The 14,339-nt window shown below is 37.9% G+C and overlaps 1 protein-coding gene across 12 annotated transcripts in view; it reads right to left on the minus strand.

Moving 5' to 3' along the window:
- Window positions 1-14,339, minus strand: part of GRIK1 (glutamate ionotropic receptor kainate type subunit 1) — a gene marked incomplete at both ends in the record, with an annotated part of 432,363 nt that overhangs the window by 47,703 nt on the left and 370,321 nt on the right. For 7 of the 12 annotated variants that reach the window (XM_082625512.1, XM_082625522.1, XM_082625518.1 and 4 more), the window contains one exon: window positions 7,363-7,470. In XM_082625512.1, the coding sequence (XP_082481638.1) occupies window positions 7,363-7,470 (108 nt within the window). Of the gene's footprint in view, window positions 1-5,002; window positions 5,048-7,362; window positions 7,471-14,339 lie in introns of all 12 variants that reach the window. The other 5 variants (XM_082625516.1, XM_082625511.1, XM_082625521.1 and 2 more) reach the window with 1 other exon arrangement.

The raw sequence follows: 14,339 nt of genomic DNA on the forward strand, positions 1-14,339 counted from the left end.
GCTGCTGGCAGTCAGTGATGGCATTTATGCTAAAGAGAGGTCCCTGGTACACCAGGAATAGGCACAAAAGGTCATAGTCTGGGAAGAGGACAACAGGGCATCACAGTGGAAGCTACTAAATGTGGGAAAACAAAACAATGGAAGAATGAGTGTGTGGATGGAACAGAAAATTTGTGCTATGTGGAGTGGAGTAGGGGGAGGTCCTTTTGTTTTTAATTGATTAAGTTCAATGTTCTGTTTTAAATTAAGAATTTGTAAATGAGTATTGGATTTGTATTTGTTGAACAACTGCTTATATGCCAGGGATTCTTCTAGACATTGGAGGGCATAGCAGTGAACAACAGAGATAAAAATTTCTTGTGGAGCTTACACTTTATTGATACAAACCTTGTGTTACCAAAGTATTAATAGCAATGCCTTTAAAATGTATAAGAAATGGGATGGAAGAGGCAGGATGGATAGTGGAGAGATCAGGCATCTAAAAGGGAAACGTAAGTGGAAGAAAAAGTGTGGATGAGCAGTAAACTAAGTTCTAGGCCTATTTTACTGGAGGAGCCAGTTCTGGGTCGGGGTGCCTCTTGTGAAAACTAGTAGTACTCTGTTCATACCTTCCTTGTACCTCTGTTCTGGACCTTCTTCTATTATTATCATCTGTTTACCTGTCTTGTTTGTTCACTTGACCATGAATGCCTTCAGTGAAGGTATTAACTTTTATTGCTTATTGATCTTTCTATCTATCACAGAACCAATCATTATGTTTGGCAGTCAGTGAAGCCCATTGCTCTTTTAAGAAATAATAAGCCAAATTTCCTCCAGTGGCAAAGTCATTCCTGGGTTATAAGACCTTGTAGAAGTATATTGATTTGTTTTGCCTCTGGGGACAACCTAGGAAAAGAGCCTCAAAGAATCTAGCTCTTTGTCTGAAGCCTTCTGTAGGCATTTACTGCCAGCCTAGTGAGATGGGATGCAAAAATCGTTGTGGTGTGATATTGGACAAGATACTAAACTTTCTGAGCTTTTGTTCTCTAACTATAAAATATTTAATAGGGATGCTGAGCAGATCAACTGAGTAGATGCATGTGAAAGTGTTGGTATAAGCACTGCACAAACATTAATGAAGGACATCTGAATAACTGCCCCAGTAATTTTTTTAAGCTTGTCCTGTTATGAAAGAACTTGGAATTGTTAGTGAAATGTTTTTGAAATTTATAAGCGGGTAAAGTAAAGGAGCTATGAAAAACAGGGTCAGTTTAGGAACACCAACACTTGGACATACTCTGGGATGGACAGGGTAGACCTATGCTTGATCTCTAAATATACTCTTCCAATGGGAGGACACTGGCTGGCTGGACAGAGTATGAGCTTTCCAGATATACTCTTTTCCAGATTCTAATTTTGCAATTTACCAGCAATGTGACCGTGGACAAGTTAATTAACCCTGCTGTGGCTCAATTTCCTCACTAGCAAAATGGAGACATTAGAGCTTTCCTGATATTTAAATAAAATTTTACCTGTAGGAATGTTAGGCTTCTTTCCTTTTCTATTTATTTACTTTGATTTACTGCCTAAATGCAGCAGCTGAAAATTCATTTAGCTTGACAAGTATTCTTTTTAGAAATATAAATTATTTGAGGAAGTTGCAAGTACTGTATCACACATTCACACATTGGTGTGAACTATTTCAGTTTCACTGTCTTCTTTCTATACTTAATTAGAGCTAGTTGGTTGGTGACAGAGGAGACAGGTCTAGATAAATGGGGGTTTGTGGTAGATTTTGCATTTGAAAGTATTCCATCCTGTCTATAGCGAGGGTATTAGAGGTAGGATTAAGCTGTAGGTTAACACCTTTAATAACCATTCAGTCTTTCCAGGATCAAGAGCGATGTTCATCACTTAGAATGCATGCAACACATGTCTGCTGATTAAAGAATATTTTCTTTGTCTGACTTTAAACCCAAGAAAGGGGGACAATATTTTCTTTCCTCTCTTCTAACCTCCACCCCTACTCTCACTTTTTGGGGGCAGGGATCCTCGCTTCCAGGAAACATATCTCAGGCTAGCCACAACTGGGAATCTATTGGTTTTCATCCAAAGCTATGCTTTAGGTTGTGAACAGTTGACTTCTAACTCTATGAAGACTGTGTTTAAATTGGGCCCTGGCTGTGCTTTTAATTAAAGCTTGACTTAGGCACTGGGGAGAATGGAACCTAATTTTTAATTAAGTATTGAAAGGTGGAGAAAATAACTGTGTTTTTAGCCAATTTGTTAAGTAATGAAATGTGTTCTCTGTAACTCTTATTTCTATTAATGTCAAGTGTTTAAAGGACCTAAACTAATATTTGAATGGCCTTGCAACATCACTCCCTTTTAAAATACAAACTTGAAATTGTAGACAAATACACCCCACAGCTTAACATCTGGCTTTTTTTCTTTTATTAACCTCACTAAAAGTGTGGAAGGTCAGATATCATTGCTGATGTAGTTCTAATCAAAGGTTTCCCAAAGTCCTATTCAGTATAGACTTTCCTCCATAAAATAAGAAAACGGAGATTATTTTTCCTACTATCTGTATAACAGAAGTTTCCTCAAATCTAGACTAAAAGAGTATCAAAATATAGTAATGATCAAGCTATTCCTGGGAAGTGGACAGTTTGGAGTTTGGAGTACATATGGAGTTTGAATGACCTCAGCCTTCTATTTTCAAACCTTTTAATCAGCAAAGCAGTAGAGTACGTGTGTGTGTGTATGTGAGTGTGTGTGTATGAGTGCATGTGTGTGTGTGTGCGTGCATGTGTGTGTGTGTCTTTAAAACCTAAGTTGTCCACTAACTTTACCTGTTAATTGAAGTAAATGAACACGTGAATGAAGGTCTCTTTCTGAAAAAGCAAGATCCCATGATTCATGTGTATTGGGGGGAGGGACACAGTTACCCAGATGCCAGGGTGTTTAGCATTTCAGTCCTATTCTCTGACCTTGGAGGAGGGTTTCCAGGAAGCAGAACCTCAGTTTTCAAATTGTAGCAAAAGCAGTCAGCAGCAATTCACCAGTGAGAAGTAGTGGATGGTGGACCAATTATTTGTGGGGAGGGACACTCAAAAGTGAAATTATCTGGCCCTGCCTTCTTTCACTTTGGAAACCGGCATGAGGGAGCAGCCATATATTATCTCAGACAACAGAGGGAAGCATTTGAAAATGAGTGCCCAAATGCCAGTAAGCAAACTTTTTTAAAAGAGGTAATGCACCAAAAGGATGCTCAGAGAGCGACTAATATCTGTCTCCCAAACCTGGTATGTGATTCACATAAACTCAAAATCCAAAATTGCGGAGTGAAATAAACGAGCAGCCAGGGGAAAAAAAAGGTGTATCTGTTTCGTATATCATGAGCTTTATGAACACATATTTTTAGTGATGGGTTTTGTAAAGGCTGCTGTATCCGTCTTTTGGAAAGAATTTCAGGCAGACTATTCTCTACTGAAAAACGTCAGAGTGCAGAGAAGAACTTTTGGAATTTGAAGACAATCGGGGTGAATCCTTCTCTTGTAAGATGGAGTCTTGTAGGGAAAGGTCAATGTGTTTGTTGGGTCTCAATAGGTCTCATGTGCTAGCACTCAGGTTACTGTAAATTTTTGATGAGCAGGCATAACACAAAACAGCACACCACAGTGTATACAACTTGCAAAGTGGGCAATGATAGGTCAGCAGGAAGGAAGAGGCACAACGGCATGGAGGAAGGAGGAAAGCCAAGAAGTGCAACCCTGGGAAGTGGGGGTGATTATTGCAGTTTAGTGACAAATAAAGGACATTCCCCTCCTCTGAGTAAAATTTCAGGGCTTGGATTTCATTCCCCAGGATATTTGGTTTGAATTAATTCAACATTACATAAAGTGCCTGAAGTCTCAAGCTGGATTAGTGTAATAAGCTTCTTTCTGGGTGCCAGTTAGGTTCATCTACTTATTAGCAGAGAAGAGACAGGATTGCCTTCCCTGTGTCTTTGGTAGCCTGATTGACTGAAGATTAAAACAAGGTTATTAAACCTGTGCTTTTTTAAACTTAAAAGCAGGACATTTTGGAACTCATCTGAGTACTACCAAAAGGGAGACAAGGTTTTTGACTACAGGGAGAAACTGTTTACAATTTCTGTGACTTAACTGATAATTCAAAAGATGAAAGTGAACCTGACAAAACTGTTCAAGTTGAACAGTAATTTAAGGTCCATCTGTCAATCAACAAATAGTTTAGCAAGTGGTTTTAGAGAGAGAATGAAAGACAATGTTTGCATATCACTGGGACATTTTCCTGATCTGAATGTTTGTAATGTCTAACATTTGCTTCTATAATAAATCTGTGCACATCCTTTGACAGCATGATACTAGGTGTTATGATTTACAAGATAATCTCACTTCCCTTTCAAAACCTCTAATGTTTTTGTCTTCTGGAAACTGGGGTTCTAAAACAAATTGCAAAACAATATGCACTGACAAATTTTGCTTTACTGCATAAAAAAAGATAGTACGTAAGAAAAGGGAATTTCTAAAAATGGCTCATATTTTGTGGTGGTGACATTGAAGGAGATGTCCCAGCCCTTCTGAGCCTTAGCCTATCTGACTAGTCTGATGGATCAAATCTATTGTTTTTATGCCCCTTAGGGAAAAATATTTAGTGATTCGAGAAAGAATATCAATGGCCCAGTGTCTGCTTCTGTTGCAGTTACCTGCTTTCAGTCCTAACAGGGGTGGATCCTACCCGGGAGAAACAAAAATAATCTAGGGGGAAATGTTTAATCCATCATTATTTAATCCATCTCAAGCCTGTTTCAATTCACAGGCAATGTTGTTGAGAAACAACATATTCAATCATCCCCATTCTCCCTTTATATGGAATATCGCCTCTAAACTGCAATTGGAGAGCTACTGGTCTGGGAAAACTGGAAGGATGCAGGTTTTTCCTTTGGTATTTCCCACCCCACTCCCAGATTTCCTGCAGTTTTTGTCCATGTACAAACCTTCTTCCACACTTTATATAAGTGTTTAGACACTTCGCCAGCAACCTTGGTTTTCAGAGGGAAAAATAAAAATAGCACTTAATTAAAATGGAGCATGGAAGTCAAAAGGTATCATGGTGTGTAAGTGTTCACAGCATTACATTCCCCACCCATTATTGGGAATCTTGCATCTTAATTCAATATAAAGCCTGAGAATAGGTATAGTAAAGAGATGAACCAAGTACTGGGTCCCACAGAAGTTACTTCTACTAGGTGGTGCAACCTGATTTTCACTTTTCCTTTTGCACACCAAAAAAAGGTCTTAAAGTTCTTTTGAATATGCACATACATGCTGCAGAGTTAAAAGGTCTTCATCATTCCTTAAGAAGACATGTTAAAGGCATTTATAACCAGATTAGTCAATCAACCAACACACACACACACACACACACACACACACACCACATTATTCCTTAGTGAGAAGAAGGTGTACTTAATGACTTATTCTTTGATTAGGGGCTTCTGTGTATTAGAAGTTTGAGTGAAAGTGAGAAAATAGGCTTTTTCTAACAACTTTCCCTATGGACCCTGCAAAAGACTGACATGAAAAGATTGGCCATTTCCTCCCTTGACGCCTGAGAAGGATAGGTTGGCTTCCCCCATTGCTTTAAGGTTCAATCAGCCTTCTCATGAATTGAGCCCAACTCACCTGAAGAAAGAAATGTTATTGCAAACAATGAAGAGATAAAGAAACAAATTGAGAAAACACTTTCACCTAATTCGAGTTTGCTTTTTTTGGGAAAACAGCAAAGAATGTGCATAATATTGACGTGTATAAATAGCTGTAAAAGCATAACAATAGCTTAATCTATTTCAACACACTTCTGAGCCAAAAAGATGTTTCTTTAACAGCTTTTGTTCCCTCTTCAGTTCTGTACATTAAATGGAGTGGAGAGGGAGAGAGAAGCATGTATAGAGAAGCAGACATTTTCTTTAAAAAAAATATTATAGGCTTTTAGTCCATAACAATATTATTTTCTTTCCTTGTGTTCCCTGTAGCCCAAATTCCACATCCATTATGGAGGCTAGGTTGATGCCTTGTGCTCTGTCAGAGCATGTTAACCTAACAGACAAGGAAATCAGAGTGAAGAAGCCCGAGAGACAGACAGAGAGACAGAGAGAGGAAGAGAGAGGCAGAGAGACAGAGACACACAGAGAGAGAGGAAGAGAGGAGATGAAGAGAGAGGGCATTTTTAAAAGGGGAAACCTGCGTGACTAGTGTGAACTATCAAAGCTGTGAACTAATTATTTTCCTCAGACATTTCAGCACTGGTGGTCACCTTTTACATTCAGCCTAATTAATCTTTGTTTATTTTAATTAAGCTATTTGGGGGTGAGGTATAGTTAAGACCTTAAAAAAATGATGTGTCTCAGTTAACAAAAGCAACAAAACAGAAATAGAAGCCTTATCTCATTTTAAAAATCAACGGAAATATTTCAACTAAGTAAAACTGATTGTTCCCAAAGCCATTCTTTTACATTAAGCTTTTTGTCCCCTACAGTGAAGAAAATGTTGACATAGAATTTTGGTGTTCAGACAGTTGTTCTGGGGGCTTCAAAATCTTTTTTTTTTAATGTTCTAAAGGGCAAAGTCTTCACAGTATAAGTGTTAATTATCCCAATGCATAGCTGTGAATATGAAAATTGGTGTAATAAAGAGGAGGCAAATTATTTTGTTATGATTATTATTAATTAAATAGCTTACATTTGCATTGCTCTAAATAGTAACAAGAATGGAACTCAAATCATTGAGAGGTTGAGAATTACAACTAAATAAGCCTAAAATCAGAACTCAACATTAAAATACATTTTTGGGGGCATATTTCCTCCTAAAATTAGGGACACAAAGTTAGTTTGCTTCAGTAAGCTTTTTCTATCCTACTTTATTTTGTCCCTCTGTCGCCAGTCTCAAAATGGAGTAAAATTAAAATTCATTTCTAAGTAACCCTTGGATGCCATTCCAAATATAAATCATTGACAGCTTCTGATTTCCCAAGTCTACACTCAATTTCTTAAAACCTTTGAGAAATGAGGCTAATGCCATCCACCCCTAAGGTTATATATGTGTAATAATATAATGATGTTGGTATATAAACCAAGCACTATATAACCATTAGCATTGCTATTAATAGCACACACAATTTAAGAATCTAGCACATCAACATCTATCTGCATATCAGGGAGAGAGATCTAGAAAACTGGACATAAAAGAACATGCTGAGAGAATCACTTTGTCATTACCCTACTTGTTTGTGCAAGTAAAAATGCATAGCAGTGCTTTTTTTTTTTAAAATTTTCAAATTTATTATCGAGGAGGTTACCTTTTCAGTTCCTTCCTCTTTGAGACTAATAATGTCCAGATCAAAATCCTTCCTCAAGCCATCGGTTTTATTGAAGGTGATACGCCCAGTCAAGCCATCCCACTGAGCCTATGAACAAAAGGAATGTGGCATTACTGTTTAACACTTATCATAAACCTAACACCATTAAAACTGTAATACCTCAAATTCATCACAGTATCCAATTATTTGGTTTCATCATGGTGTTATAAACCATTGTGTTGGTTCAGTAACTTGATACCAGAACACTTCACTGTTTTATTAGCACTCATTTATTTCGTCAGTTCTAACATTTTTAACATCAGTCAAATCTGTAATAGTGGCACTTTAAATGGAGAGTTTGGAAAGAATGACTGTAAAATGGTCTGCACATGGAGTAAACAAAATCTGGGAAGTCATAATATTCAGCTTTCCAAGGTCAGTCCAAATACTTTTTAAGGTACTTCTCACAGGAAGTAACTCCCTTTTTTTCTATGTGAAAAGGATATAATCCAGTGATGTATTATAAAATTTTTAGTGTGTTTGTGATTTAGTCTTTCCAAAGTCATTTAGGTATTATATTACTTTCCTGTGGCTGATGTAGCAAATTATTACAAGCTGGTGGCTTAAAACAACAGAAAGTTAGCCTCTCACAATTCTGGAGGCCAGAAGCAGAAGTCCAAAATGATTATCACTGAGTAAAATCAAAGTGCCAGTGGGGCCATGCTCCCTCTGGGAGCCCAAGGGAGACTCGGTTCCTTGCCTCTTCCTGCTTCTGGTAGCTGCCAGCAATCCTTGTCTTGTGGTTGCATCACTCCAATCTCTGCCTCTGTGATCACTTTGCCTTCTCCTCTTCTTGTTCTGTGTAATCTCCTCTACTTCTCTCTTATAAAGACAGTTGTGATTGCATTTAGGGCCCATGCAAATAATCCAGGATAATCTTCCCATCTCAAAAATCCTTCATTTGGAGTGACATCACCAAGACGGTGACCTAGAATTTTCCTGGCTTCCCTCCTCTTCACAAGGAGAAAATTAACTACTATTCAAGGACAAGACACTACTGAGAGAATCCTAGAACATGGGGGTGAGGCAGAAGCACCACCCCCCGCCCTCCCCCCACACCACAGAGACCAAGAGAAACTGCGTTAGAAGGTAAGAGAAGTGGCTACACGTTGACGGCATTGCCCTTTTCCCAGGCCAGCACAGCAGCACACAGAGAGGTCTCCCCTGAGCTTCTGGTTCCTCCAGGGGGAAAAGAGAACCCAGAGGAAAACCAGATCTCCCAGAGTTGTGGGTAACATTGCAGGAGCCCCTACTCTGATCTCGCACCTCAGGGATTGTTGGGGAATCTGTGGGGCTGGACCACTGGAAATCTGACTGTGATGGAGTCGCGGGGAGGTGTTCGCAGTGACTACCACACAGATCTTGGCAGACCAAGTTCATTCCTGCAGCTCCCAAGTAGTAATCCTAACCAGAGGCTTTACTTACCTGGAAAATCTAGTTGGAGGTACATTCTGACCAGAGAACTAGGTAGAGTATAGATCTACTTGATTCAGATCCTCAAATGAGGAGTTTTGCCAGCGTTGAAGCCTGGTTTGCCCACATCCAGGCAAGGAGCTGAATCACAGCCCCACCTGCTGTGAAGATTGTCTTGTGACCCCATCTGACCAGAAGGGCTGGAGACAATTCCAGGAAGCTATGTGATCCAGTGGCACACGAACAAAGAGGTGAGCAGAGCCAAGAGTTTTCAGAGCAAAGCCAGCGGCCCTGTTCAGTTAGGAAACTTGTAATGTAGGTCAGCTTCAGTTAAGACAACAAACAGCTTTACTGGATTTAGAGTTGCTTGTCCTGCTGTGCCTGGACAAGGAATCTAATTCATAGCTCTACTCATTGCTGAATACAGCCTTTATCTTGTCTGGACAGGGAACTGAACTGGAGCACACAGAAATATCCCATCCAACAGCCTTACATACAGTGGTACTGGAACAGAAAGCAGAGTTTATGGCTTTCCCAGTCTGCAGAGCAAAACTGGTGGCCTCACCTGACCAAGGAATCAGTGCATACTCTTTGAATCCCCAAATAATGAGGGGGAACCCAGGCCCTGGGTCTCATCGTGCTGTCCTGCCAGGGCAAGGAAGCTAATTTGTAGCCCCATCTACTACTGTATGTAGTACCTAGTCCCAACCTTCTAGTAAGTCTTACCAGAGAATCCAGGCAACAATGGAGCCCATCCTGTAGCCTTACTTGTGTAGGAAACCAAGCCAAAAGTCCCATCCAACTGTTCCCAGACAGTGCCACAATCCTCATCCTTGTCCTTAGAGCTTGAACTCTTGCTTTGCCTCAGAATAGACCATAATAGCAGCCCCACCTGCCCAAGGACATTACCAGAAGACATACCCAGAAATTTAAACTAAGCTGACTGGTCAAAAACTGTTTTTGCCAAAGCAAACTTGTAAAGTCTGGAAGAAGAACCCAAATACTCAAATGTGTGGATGCCAATGTAAGGAATCAAGTATCACAAAAAATCAGATCAATATGACACCAGCAAAGGAAACAAATAAAGCTCCAATAACTAAAAAATGGGGATCTGTGAACTGTCAGACAAAGAATTCAGAATAATCCTCTTAAGCAAGTTAAGTAAACTATAAGAAAACACGAACAGACACTAAATGAAATTAGGAAAACAATGCATGAACAAAATGAGAAATATGATAAGGAAATAGCAACTATCAAAAAAAAAAGGAACAAATCCAAACAAAACAAAAAACCAAACAGAAATCCTAGAGTTGAAAAATGTGATAACTGAACTGAAGAATTCAGTAGTTTCATAAGTAGACTTGACCATGCAGAAGAAGGAAGGTCTGTAAGATAGGAAAGTCAAAATTACCCAGTCAGAGGAGCAAAAAGAATTTTTTAAAAGTGACGAAATCCTATGGGAATTATGGGACACAGTGAAAAGAAACAATATTTGCACTATGGGAATCCCAGGAGGTAAGCAGAAAGAGAAAGGGACAAAAAGTATATTTAAAGCAATAATGGCTGAAAACTTCCTGAACCTGGGGAGAAAAATGGACATCCAGATAAATGAGGCTCAAAAGACCCCAAATAGGTTGAATCCAAATAGGACTCATTATAATTAAATTGTCAAAAGTCAGAAAAAAAAGATTTTTTTTAATGAGAGAGAATGTTTTATTTTATAGATACATAACTATGGAATATAGATTTTTTATATTATATGTCTGTATATATATTATAGTATATATATAAAATATGGTTATATACACACATACATTCAAGACAATACTTTTAGTGGTTCTGATAACATAAAGCACAAAGATTTAAAATAATATTTGAATAATTACAAAAGTTTTCATACCAAACACAGTGCAGATGACTTATGAAACACTTTCTAAGAACACTCATTTTTACTGATTCAATCTTTTCAAACATGATCTCAACCAATACAAAGAACTTAATAATGATGTATATAAATCACTATAAATGTACTCTAATTTGATCAATAAGGCTGTCAATTCAAAAAAATAACAATATTCATTTTCTTCCTCCTGGAAATAGGATTCTCTTCAGAATGGTTTATTATTTATTGGTAACTTTCATTATCTTATGTTCAAGTTATACTTAAGAATTAAATAACTATATTGAATTTGTATTTTTCATTTTTTGTTGAAGTACTGTTGATTTACAAAATTATACTAGTTTCTGATGTACAACAATGATTCAGTATTTTTATAGATTATACTCCATTTAAAGTAATATCAAAACAACGGCTATATGTCCCTGTGCTGTACAATATATCCTTGCTACTTATCTATTTTAAACATAGTAGTTTATATCTCTTAATACCATACCCCTATCGTACCCCTTCTCCCTTCCCTTTCCCCACTGATAACCACTAGTTTGTTCTTTATATTTGTGAGTCTCTTTCTGTTTTGTTATATACATTATTTGTTTTATTTTTTAGATTCCACGTATAAGTGATAATGCAGAGTATTTGTCTTTCTCTGTCTGACTTATTTCACTAAGCATAACACCCTCTAGGTCCATTCATGCTGTTGCAAATGGCAGGATTTCATTCTTTCTTATGTCTGAATAATATTCTTTATCCATCCATCAGTTAATGGACTGTTATGTTATTTCTCTATCTTGGCTACTGTAAATAATGCTGCTATGAATATTGGCATGCATGTATCTTTTCAAATTAGTGTTTTTCTTTTCAAAGAATTTTAAGAACAACAAGAGAAAGAGAGAAGTTACACACAAGGGAAACCCTGTAAGACTATTGGTGGATTTCTCAGGAGAAACTTTTCAGGCCAAGAGAAAATAAAATGAAATATTCAAAATATTAAAAGAAAATAACTGTCAACCAAGAATTCTATTCATGGTGAAGCTGTCCTTCAGAAACAAGGGAGGAATAAAGACTTTCCTGAGCAAACAAAATCTGAGGAAGTTCATTACCACTAGAACTGCCTTACAAGAAATGCTAAAGGGAGTTCTTTGAGTCGAGAAAAAAGAATGCTAAATGTCATAAAAACATAAAAAGATGGATGTTAGCTGAATCTACTGTGGTAATCAGTTCATAAGATCTGTAAATCAAGCCACCATGCTCTTCTCCTTAAACTTACACAGTGATGTATGACAATTATTTCTCAAAAAATGGGGGCAAAAAGATATATGAGAGAGGTGATCTCTCTCAGCCATGTGAGAGCAAGAAGGCAGCCATCTGCAAACCAGAAAGAGAGCTCTCACCAAGAACCCAAAATTTCTGGCACCCTGATCTTAGACTTCCAGCATCCAAAACTGTGAGAAATAAATGTTTGTTATTTAAAGAAAATGTCCATCGACAGATGAATGGATAAAAAGATGTGGTACATATATACAATGGAATATTACTCAGCCATAAAAAGGAAAAAAATTGGGTCATTTTTAGAGATGTGGATGGACCTAGGCAGGGACTGTCTCACACAGAGTGAAGTAAGAAAGAGAAAACCAAATATCGTATATTAATGCATATATGTGGAATCTAGAAAAATGGTATAGATGAATCTATTTGCAGGGCAGGAATAGAGACACAGACATAGAGAATGGATGTGTGGACAGAGGGAGGGGGTGGGATGAATTGGGAGATTGGGACTGATGTATGTGCACTGCCATGTGTAAAACAGATAGCTAGTGGGAACCTGCTGTATAGCGCAGGGAGCTCACCTGGTGCTCTGTGGTGACCTAGATGGGTGGGATTGTGGGTGGTAGTGGTGGGAAGGAGGTCCAAGAGGGAAGGGATATATGTATACATAGTTGATTCACTTTGTTGTACAGTAGAAACTAACACAACATTGTAAAGCAACTATACCCCAATTTAAAAAAAAAAGAAAGAAAAAAGAAAAATCCTTCCTTTAATCACATATGCAATCTTTTTGCTGTTGTTGTTATGTAAGGCAACAATTGCAAATTCCAGAGATTGGGACATGTATATCTTTGGGGGGAACCACTGTTCAGCCCACCACATGTATCAACATCATTTGAGGAATTAAAAATCACAGTAGTCTGCCCTTCACAGAACAGACATTGGAGATCTTTGGTAGTTTCATTAAATAAAAAATAGTGGCCCTAGAGGGTCTTGAGCTTCAATCATTAGGTGATTCTTGGTAAGCTTGCCTATTTGAGTTGACTTACAAATGAGATAAAAGAGAACTCAGTCCTTTGTATACACTTAGCTATTTTCCCTCTCCTGACTTTACCAAATTCATCAGATATGTGTAAGATGTGAAAAAGATCCTGAGAGCTACACTATATCCACAGTGTTCACACCATGTGTGTATGTTGAATATATTTACCCATTTGGTCAAGAGGCAGAAGCAATGCAGTGGAAAAAGTATGAGTTTATCACAGAACTGCTTTTAAATCTCTGAAGTATGACTTCAGGAAGGTTATTTAACCTGAATCTGGTTTATCTCAGATTTCAGTGTTTATCCATGCAGGGTTTTTGAGAGATTTAAATGGCACTTAACACAATTCTTAACACATTGAATACATTTAAAAGTTTAACAGTGATTATTTTTATAACTATCTCTTATTTTCCTTCCCCACGTTCATAACTCTAGAATTTGGTTTTTATTACCTCCAATGTCAGTACTCATATGTGTAGTTTTTTTCTGGTCTCTTCTGTATTTCATTTTACAAAGCAATATCAGATTCATTGTCCTGAAATGCAATTTCATATTCATGCAATTTCCCTCAACACATAAAGTACATACTGAGTTTATGTCACCTATAAATGAGTCTAAAACTTGACTTTACATTTGCAGTTGTAATGGTTAATTTTATGTGTCAACTTGACTGGGTCATGGGATGCTCAGTTTTCTGGTTAAGCATTATCTCCAGATGCATCTGTGAGGGTGTTTCCATTTGAATCAATAAAGCAATTGCCCTCTCCAGTGTTAGTGGGCATTATCTAATGCAATGAGGGCCTGAATAAAACAAGGAACAAAGAGGCAGAGGAAGGGAAACTTTGCTTTCTCTGCCTGACTGCTAAAACTGGGACTTATACCATTGGTGATCCTGGATCTCATCTTCCTGGCGCCAGGAAGTATCTGGGAATACAACACCTAGTGGTTTATAGTTTAGTCAGAAAAAGCACATTAATGTATTTCAATGAAGCACCCAAGTGTGAGGATAAAAATTCGCACATAGTAACTAAAGAAAGAAGTATGGATTGTACTTATCCCATCTGCAAGGAAAAAAAGAGAGCCAGTGACATGTTCCTGGAGGAAAGAATGCCTGAAGTCTCAAAGAATGAGAAGTTAGTTGACCAAGCAAAGACTCATAGACTGAGTAAAGTCATGAAACACAAAATAAATTATGTTTGCCATGGATCCATCACGTGAGGTAAGGAATGATGAGAAATGAGCCTGGGAAGGAGAGTAGGTTTCTGTTCATAGTGGTGTTGTGAATCATACTAATGT

The sequence above is a fragment of the Mesoplodon mirus genome (assembly GCF_964341445.2).
Source record: "Mesoplodon mirus genome assembly, chromosome: 6".
NCBI classification, from domain to species: domain Eukaryota; kingdom Metazoa; phylum Chordata; class Mammalia; order Artiodactyla; family Ziphiidae; genus Mesoplodon; species Mesoplodon mirus.